The sequence below is a fragment of the Marmota flaviventris genome, chromosome 5 (assembly GCF_047511675.1).
Source record: "Marmota flaviventris isolate mMarFla1 chromosome 5, mMarFla1.hap1, whole genome shotgun sequence".
In the NCBI taxonomy this organism is placed as follows: Eukaryota; Metazoa; Chordata; class Mammalia; order Rodentia; family Sciuridae; genus Marmota; species Marmota flaviventris.
The window spans coordinates 63,309,777-63,319,709 of record NC_092502.1 but is presented as its reverse complement, the minus strand read 5'-3'; the positions used below and the strand labels follow the sequence as shown (position 1 = coordinate 63,319,709).

Sequence of the window (9,933 nt, the reverse complement as noted above, 5' to 3'; positions counted from 1 at the left end):
AGATTAAGTCTAAGCACTGCAAACACACTTAATCATCACAGGCTCATGACAGACATTCCCTCTGCATGCTAAGCTCAAGTGTCAGATCAAAAGTCTCAAGTCTTAGACTTTAAGTCCAGCAGATGCACACTCACTCAGACCATGGTAATCAGATCAGGAACCAAGGCAGGCTTCTCCTGGAGTGGAACTGACAGCTGGTTCAAGAGAGAGTTGTAGGGAGAAGTTGCAGCACTCACCAGGGTCAAGATGTGGCTATAGAGTTTGAGAGCCATGAGGAAGATACAGAGGATCAGGCAAATTGCTGAGAGCCATAGCCAAATAGGAATGACGCATGGAATTTTGGGTTGAAAGGTGACCCTGCTCAGAGATTAGGGTGGCTCTGGGTTTGGGGTGGATCCTGCTGGGAATAGGGCAGCTCCGGGATTAGGGCAGATCCTGCTGGGATTAGGGCGTAACCTGCTGCCTCAGGTGCCCACTCCTTTGGAGTTCCCATTGAGTTCTCATGGGGTTCTGGGAGAAATGGTGCGCGGAGCTGAGTGGAGGCAGGGTGTTCATGAAAAGTGTGGGCAGAGTGCCGGTGAGAGTTCGGGAATAAAGAGTTGCTGTTCGAATCTACAAGGCTTTTGTGGTGGCTCGGTTATTTTGTGCCCAGCCAGACTGCGGCAGCAAATGATGAGAAGAGTTGGGATGTCAGTTCAGGTCCTCATCAGGCTCTCCATCATGAGGGCATCAGTGTCAGCTGGCTGAATGTCTCCATCATTTATACTAAATTTGGGGGTTTCTGACCACCCTTTTAATCCCTATCAGCTGCCACTGGATTTCTCAGTGATGTAATTTGCCCTGAGGTTAAAGCATCTGGTCTGGTGGTCCCCACCCTGATTTTCTTGCCTTTCCCCTTTATCAGGGCGAGGACAGCATGACAGAAACTTTACTCTGAGCTTGTCAGGGTGGGGAGAAGTCACTTGTTTGGGCCCAAGGGCCATACTGGAGGGCTCCATTAGGTGTTCCTGGTGAGACTGCAGGTTTCAAACTGAAGTTTTAAAATGAAGTTGCTGAAGCTAAGGCCTAAGCAAAAGCTCAGGATGCTATAGGAACAAGGCTATACCCACTGCAAACAGCAACCGTAGATTTCATGCATCACTGCAAATTCCTTCTTTGCCTCAGTTGTTTCTACACATTTTCATTTCGATTAAAGGTACTAGTTATTCTATACAACAGAGTAATAGTAGCAAAAACAGCATGCTATTGGCACCAAAATAGACTGGTAGAATAGAGGACACAGAGACTAACACACATAATTACAGTTATCTTATATTAGACAAAGGTGCCAAAAATATGAATTGGAGAAAAGATAGCCTCTTCAACAAATGGTGCTGGGAAAACTGGAAATCCATATGCAACAAAATGAAATTAAACCCTTATCTCTCACCATACACAAAAATCAAAGTGGATCAAGGACCTAAGAATTAAACCAGAGAAACTGCGTCTAAAAGAAGAAAAAGTAGGCCCAAATCTCCATCATATCAAATTAGGTCCCTACCTCCTTAATAAGGATCCTATAGTTCAAGAATTAAAATCAAGAATTAATAAATGGAATAGATTGAAACTAAAAAGCTTCTTCTCAGCAAAAGAAACAATCAGTGAGGTGAATAGAGAGTCTACAGCTTGGGAGCAAATTTTTACCCCTCACACATCAGAAAGAACACTAATCTCTGGGGTATATAAAGAACTCAAAAAGCTAAACACCAAAAAACAAATAACTCAATAAATAAATGGGCCAAGGAACTGGAGAGACACTTCTCAGAAGGTGATATACAATCAATCAACAAATATATGAAAAAATGTTCAATACCTCTAGCAATTAGAGAAATGCAAATCAAAGCTACTCTAAGATTTCATCTCACTCCAATCAGAATGGCAGCTATTAAGAATTCAAACAACAAATAAGTGTTGGCAAGGATGTGGGGGAAAAGGCACACTCATACATTGCTGGTGGGACTGCAAATTGGTGCAGCCAATGTGGAAAGCAGTATGGAGATTCCTTGGAAAACAGGAATGTAACCACCATTTGGCCCAGATATCCCCCTCTTAGGTTTATACCCAAAGGACTTAAAAACAGCATACTACAGGGACACAGCCACATCAATGTTCATTGCAGCACAATTCACAATAGCTAAATTATGGAACCAACCTAGATGTCCATCAGTAGATAAAGAAAATGTGGTATTCATACACAATGGAATATTACTTGGCATTAAAAGAGAATAAGATCATGACATTTGCAGGTAAGTAGATGGAGTTGGAGAATACAATGCTAAGTGAAGTTAGTCAATCTCAAAAAACCAAATGCCAAATGTTTTCTCTAATATAAGGAAGGTGATTAATAATGGGATTGGGAGTGGGAGCATGAGAAGATTAGATGAACTCTAGATAGGGCAAAGGGAAGGGAGAGGAAAGGTGGGGGCAAGGAGTGTACAAAAGATGGTGGAATGAGATGGACATCATTACCCTAAGTATATGTATGAAGACACAAATGGTGTAAATACACTTTGCATACAACCAGATATATGAAAAATTGAGCTTTATATGCATAATATGAATTGTAATGCATTCTGATGTCATAAATGACAAATTAGAATAAAAAGATAAAATAAATCTAAAAACAAAAAGTTATTCCTGTAAAACATGTAATGTTATTCTGCTGAGCTCTTTCTGATGGGGCATGTTCCTTCACAGTTAGATTGCCTCTTCTCTTGGCTTGATTACTAAGGACTGCCCTTTCCAGTGATCTGTTCTCACCCTCCTCAAATCTTCCTCAATACCCCCTGCTAATGTTTGACCTGATTCAACCTGAATGGTGGACCTCCCAGGGCCTATTCAGACCAGCACATGATGCCTGGGTGCCTTCTCTCTCCTAAGCATCTACTCTGTCCTCTCCTGAGGTCCTAAGACATGCACCTTGAAGGAGTAGCACTAATCACAAAGGGCACCTACATTCCACGGGCTTTTCTCCTGTAAGGTGGGTTAGCTGTTTGCATGAGGGATGGGGAAAGAGAGGGGCTTCTTGCTTGGTGCTTTAGATCTCTGGTTGTTTCTGTTGGTTCTTTATTACTTCAGGAATCTAGGGAATATTTCAGGAAGAAATGTGGGTGTGCTTAGCAAGTCCATGGTGTCTTAGATTGTCTCAGAGCAGAGTAGGCAGTCTGGGACATTGTGCCAGAAACTTCCAACCATCCTGGGGAATGCAGTTTTATGGAGACATTGTAATGTTTTATATAACCCATATCCCACCAGAGTATATAAAAAACAAGTTTATATAAATTACCTTCTGACACCTATTGCAGAGCAGAGAATTAAAGGACACAGGGAGAACCAGGTCACTGTTGCAGGACTAGGAATACAGAGAGAGTTAAGGGCGGTCTTGGTCAGACCCCAGAACCTGTGGATCTCAATTGTCTCAAGTCAAAAATGCTATAGGAGATTGTTCCTGAGAGAAAATTTGTTCAATTTCTTTTCCCTCTGTGTGTCCAAATTAAAATAGACATGGGGCCCCCTGTGAGATGGCACCGAATGTTTTCTCTTCCTCTACGGTTTCTTAGAATGTCCCAGGAGTTTAGCGGTCAAGTCAGAAGATTCCCAGCACAATCCACCTGGCCTGCAATATCAGGGATCTTTGTTTTGATCCAGAGAGCTATTCTCTGCTTCATGAACAAATACAGATCTATTTCCTCTGTGGAGGCACTGTTGTCTTGAAGACTGTCGTGGCCACAATTTTTAGTATTCTCTCAAAAAATGAATGTGGGTGAAACTCCAGGAAAGGAGTTTCCTTTTCAAGGAAAGTACTGAAGGAAGTAATGAAGTACTGAAGTACTTCCACACTAAAATAATACAATGGTGCACAGAGTGCCTTCTGTTTTCTGAACATTCCCAGGTCTGTCTCTGAGCTCTATTTTTTAGTCCTTATGATGGTTATTCAAGATTTCTCTTCTCCTAAGCATTTGTTCTTGAGGTAATAGGATTTCCAAATGGAGTGTGCTGCAGAGATAATGGACTAACTGGAGAGGGCTGTTTATTTCAATATCTGTAATATTCTGATTATTTTCGATTAGGTGATTATAACAGAGAACTACAGCCTGAGGCAATATCTCAGAGCATCTGTCCAAGAACAGGCCGAGAGGAAAAATGGCCAAATTTTTCCGAGTACTCTGCTCTCTTTTGTTCTTCAATTGGATATATTTGTATCAGTTTTAAGTGAGTAATTTGGCTGATCCTGGCAGAATTGTAAGGCTGATTTGTGTGCTTTGATATTGTAATCTGAAAGACAATATTTTAAGTTAAAAAATTGTTTCATTGGATCATTCACATAAATATATGTATTATATATGAAATATTATATATAACATATGCATATACACACATATACAAACACACACACACACACCACAGGGGCGGGGGCAGACCAAAGGACTCTAGGTCAATGATTAGATACATTAGTTTTCCTGTCTATTAGATGCAAATTTTGAAGGCTAATTCACAGAGATAGGAGGGCTTGGGTAATTTAGTGAGGTACCATGTAAAAATGACTGGCAGTATGCCTAGACCACAGCACATCTCAAAAATCTAGAACTTTTGAAAATGTTGTTTTCAAGGGGATCATGAAGTCAGGGTGAGGAATCATAAAGAGATCTAGCCTCTAGAACTAAGATCTCAGTTTTTCACATATCTAAAATCAGCCAAATGATCACAGAATTCCAGCATACCTTATTTCTTTACTTTATTGGCTACCTGCTCTGAATCCTCTCAAGTACAGGCTAATAAGTGTTAGTTAAAAAACAAACAAACAATAAAAAACTTTGGTGTTTTGGGCTGGCAACTTTTATAGGAGCAACGATGCATTGATGTAATACCACTGATTATGAGAGATAGTAGTATTTTAATGAATGAATACATGTATAAATGAAATAGTGTTTTTGATTATTGAAAGCTTCCTTTGTAATACATCAGAATTATTTATTTTGCCAACAGAGTAAGCTGTGATTTACCAGGAACTAGATTCTGTAACTATTTTCATGTATTCTCTAGTTTCAGGCCCTCGACAATGGTGGCCACCACATGGAATTATGAAGGTAATTGTTCACTAGATTTCCCAGGACTGAGATTATAATCTGAGATGTTTTTTTGTTTTTTGTTTTTTTATTCTTTTGAATTATCATTTGAAACTTTACTGCAACAAGATCATCAATGATATTCTTAAAGTTCTCTTCATATGAGGCTGGGAGGCACACTGCTGCTAGAGGAGCCCAAAGCAGAGTGATCCAAACTGGGAACCAAATCAGAGTTTGTTCATACGTACACCAATAAATCCCCCCTAGTGCCTGAGAATGTTTAGGAGTGTCAACAATTGGCAGGTGACAGGGTGACAGTTTCTTAAGACCCATAGACTTGGGCACTACCATGGTTCCTGCTCTTAAGGAGCTCACTGTCTGGTGGAGGGAGCATCTGGAGTGAATGTCCCTAAATGAATGTCTTTAGATGGCTCACATGATGGCTATGCAGGTTGTAAATATAGAAAACAATGTGGGAGTAGGGATGGAGGAACATGTGAAAGAACAAGACCTCTGAACTGGGCCTCCAGTTATGTTTGCAACTTGTCTGAGAGCAAAAGTATGCTTGTCAGGTGGTCAGAACAGCTAAAAGACAAGGAACAACTGAAAAACAAAAAAAAACCTAAAATGTCAAAAAGCAAGGTGGTATAAGGAAGGTTGGATGAGTTGGGAGGATTTTGATCTCATGGGATGATTTAGCTTCTAATAAGAAAGGGTTTTTTTTTTTTTAAGAAAAATGAAGTACAATAAAAGAATTGTAATCAATGGAATACAAGTATTCAACTAATATTTAGATATTGAAACTATAGAAAATGGAGAGAGAGGAAGTAGAGGGATTAGTTAGTGATGGTTGTGGCCTCGCCATGATGATAGTATTAGATAAAAGAGGAAGTGGAGCTTCTGAGCTCAAGCATTACTCCTTTGTCTCCGAATTCCCAGTCCAATCCTCTCTCTACCTTGTACATGTGGTGCTTTATCTGTACCAATCTCATGTTACCGACAGTCCCTGGTCCCTGAGACCACTATCTTCAAGCTCCAAGCTTTCAATGACGCCGGCTGTGTCCAGGGAAGAACTTGCAAGTAATCACAACACCTGGGGTCCAGCCCCTGTTGAGAATGCCTCTTCTTTTGTTTTCAGGTTTCCCTACAAAATCAGGGAGCTTATTTTAAATGATTTCACATTTTAGAATCTTTGTGATAGAAGATAGCACTGAATGTTCTCACAGTGGATAAAATAAATATTTTAAATTAAGTTGTAGTTTTCCAGTGAAATGTCTTTTTTAACTATTGGGCTTCAGTTTCCTTAGCTGAGTGGCTTAGAAAATGTCTAAGAATATTTCCTAGTCTGGTAGTATGGGTATAAGGGACACTGAGAGAGCAGATCAATGTCCCAGATACCTTCTTCAAGTTTATCCACTTCCCCAATCCATTATAGCATACCAGACCTCTGTTCTAAGTACCAAGGAGATCCTAACAAGGGTATCACATGGTTATTCAGTGGGATATGCATAGGGCCTAGTTCTATTGCTTGTGTAAATGGAGCCTGTGAGAGTTCTTTTTGAGACCAGAATACGGTAATGAGACTGCTTAGATTTTCCTAATAAAGTCCAAATGTGGTGCACCTGTCTGAGCATGGCTCTCATTGTATCATTCTTTTCAACTCAATTTCAGATCAAATGTCCTCATAAGAAAATGAACTTGTGTTGGTTCAGTCAAAGACCTGATCCATGCCCTGACTTAAAACAACCCATCTCTGGCAATAATTTCGTAACCTATGACAATCCCTGCGTCTTGTGTCTTGAGAGCTTGTGAATACTTATCAGGAAAAAGACAATTATGGCTGTGCTCATTCATAGCAATTGACATCTACCTTTCTTGTCAAGTACCCCACCATTGAAGCCAGGGGTTTGCTCCGGTTTCTGCAGATAGCCATCAGACTCCACTCAGAAGGACATGTGCTACGAGACAGCCCACTGGAGTAGAAAGCAGACACATTGTACTGAGCAGTGTTCCTCGGGTTCTTTCTGTTTCTGAGCCCTCACATTTCTATATGGTAGTTGACCGATTTCTACTTAAAGTTCTGAAATATCTCTTCAAGTTCCCCAATTCTTTGATTTTAAGACAAATTATAGTTTCACCTTCTCTTCCATATCTTCCGCCTCTTATGTGTTTGAAACTCTAAACTAGGATGAGACAACTTCAACATTTGGGTCCTTCATGTATGATTTAGTACTTAGACTTTTGCATTTACATGACATGAAGTCTGTGACTAGACTCTGAAATTTCACATCACAATGGTTTCAGATTCGATGCCTACATGAGCCAGGGCATTTTGAAGGGGCAAAAACCTTCCTTATGGCAACAGACTGGAGCCCTCATCCCAACAATGGATTTGTAATTTTATACAGGGACAATGACAGGAATGTACAAACCCCAGGTCATTCTGCTCATGAATAATTCAACCAAAAAAGGAGAATATATTGACCAAATAGGTGAGGGCTGGTATGCTTCAGACATCACAAACTCAGGCCTGACTTAACAGCTTGTTTTCAAAAATTCTGTAGCATATGTCATACTAACTCACAAAAGTGGCATCTTTGAATCCTGGAAACATGACTGGGTAGGAAATCCAATAATTTGGCTTTTGTCTTTAGTCAATTCCAGTTATACACTGGATTTTAATTTCTTGAATACAAAATAAAGGTGCTAGATAATTTTTTAAAGTAATTTTGTGGTTTTGATCGTCTATTAATGAAATATTTATTGCAGCTCTTAGGAAATCTCATGGAAGAATAGTTTCACCATGATGGAAGGTGCTGAATGGGCTCTGATATGGAAGACGGTAACCTCTCTGTTCATCACAACAATCCTCTTCAACCTTATCCCTGTGTTATCTCTGTTCTTGGTGACAGACAGCTGCCCCTGCTGAGCTTGCAGCTGGTATCTTGGATATCTCGGTTCCATCTGTGGGCCCTTTTCTCTCATTGATTAACTGTTTCCCATATTTTCCCTAATAAACTTTTCTGAGCTTTTTGGTAGTTCCTTGGTGGAGTGCTTTCCTCGCATGCTGGAGGCCATGGGTTCCATTTCCAGCTTTGCAAATAAATAAAACTTTTCTGAAAGTCTTATTTGACTTGGATCTCAGATCTGCAACTCAAATTTTAGAAGCAGAATAAATTGAACAATTGAGCCACGAGTCAAAGACAACCATTGGGATTAATCAGCTCTCTAATCCTGTGAACAGTGATGTAATCTGTGTAAAGCCTCTGGGTTGTCTTCTCTGGAATGTGACAAAAATGTTCTTCTATACTTCTTTGGCATTTAAAAGAAACACTGAAACTTACGGAGCACTGTGCTCTGCTTGGTCAATTCCTATTGCCCAGCTTCTGCAAATTCCTCATTAAGTGTCCTCACATTTAGATTCAGCCTGGATGCAGAGGCATTTATACATGTTCAGCACAGATCAACAAGACACGGTATCTTGACCAGCGCCACTCACCTCCACGGAAGGAAGCCTACGTTGTTGGAATTTATGAATGTCCTGTTGGTCATTTTTCTTAAATTCTCTAGAAACTTTTAACCTCTGAAGGATAGAAACATTTTTCTCTCAGTTATTCTTCCTCTGAGCAGACTACTATGCACTGATGTGCACTCTCCCTCTTAGCAGCTCTCTGTTCAGGCCTGGAAAACTGCAGCTATTCTGCTTCTTCATGCCCTATAAAATAAATGATTTTGTATTAGTGTTAACCAGTGAAGTTTTCATCTCAAAGAGGCACCATCACCAACCTTTTATGAGATTAGAGCTCTGTTATCTCTAATCCTCTCTGGTGATTCTTTCTTGACTCTGGTTAATTTTCTTACACATGCACTGATAGCAATCTGACCCTTCAGTGCAGCTCTCCTGTGCTGAGGTCCTGCAAACACTAACCACTTTGGTCTCTCCTCTGAGCTTTGCATCATCAACTCACGGTTGTTCCATCACAGTTCCTTTTGGCTTACCCTGGAGTCTCCCACAGTGCAGAAGTGAAGGCCAGCCACAGAGTGAACTTATTTATCATTTCAGTGCTCAGGAATCAATGTCTGATGGTTTTATGTTGTTGTTTCGCATATTTAGTGATATTTTAATGTTATTTTAGGTAAACGTGTCTCTTGCATGACAGTGTCTAAGAGGGGAAGTCATCCTTATTTTATTATGCCACACTGTACTCTCCTTCTTCTTTGGTATCTTCTAAAGTCTACTCTAAAATACAATGTCACTATTCTATTCTTTTTCTAAGAATTCCAAAGAACAAGACTATATTTTTGCAGTAATCATAGTCTGGTGGATAATAAAGCACTTATTTAAATATGCTACACACATTGATAACAATATTTTTCTGTCATTGTTTGGTAGACATTTCTGAAGAGGGAAAGAGGGTCAGCATGTATCGAGTGCAAGGCTCCCTCCTTCTAAGCAACCAAGATAACCTCCACAGATCTCCTATGTCTGCATGCATAAAGGGAGTTCTCCCTCAGTAAGTGTTGGTTTTGATAGTCACCACCTCGTTTTTTCATCTTTCTCTCTCATTTCAGATGTCCAGGAAGAAGATGGTAGCTTTCCTCTTCAGGACCTTATTTGAAATCCTTCTCTTTGATTCCCTGTATTCTTAATCCTCTAGTTTTTGATCATTTACAGGTTTCTCTGCTTGCTGTCTTCTCCGTGCCATCCGACATCCCCTGCTGGCAAACCCATGTTCCTAATTACCCTGTTGCCTGGGTAACACATGCATCCACATCTTGAGACCTCAGCCACATTCAGAGCTTCTGATTCTGGACCTCTTGATTTCAT

The 9,933-nt window shown here is 40.2% G+C and overlaps 1 protein-coding gene across 1 annotated transcript; it reads left to right on the top strand.

Moving 5' to 3' along the window:
- The first annotated feature begins 519 nt into the window (after positions 1–519).
- Spink14 (serine peptidase inhibitor Kazal type 14 (putative)) lies at positions 520–7,925 on the top strand. The gene is given in 5 exon segments (XM_027920609.2): positions 520–577; positions 5,083–5,126; positions 6,777–6,913; positions 7,882–7,899; positions 7,901–7,925. Coding segments are annotated over 5 exon segments (282 nt in total).
- The last annotated feature ends 2,008 nt before the right edge of the window (positions 7,926–9,933 follow it).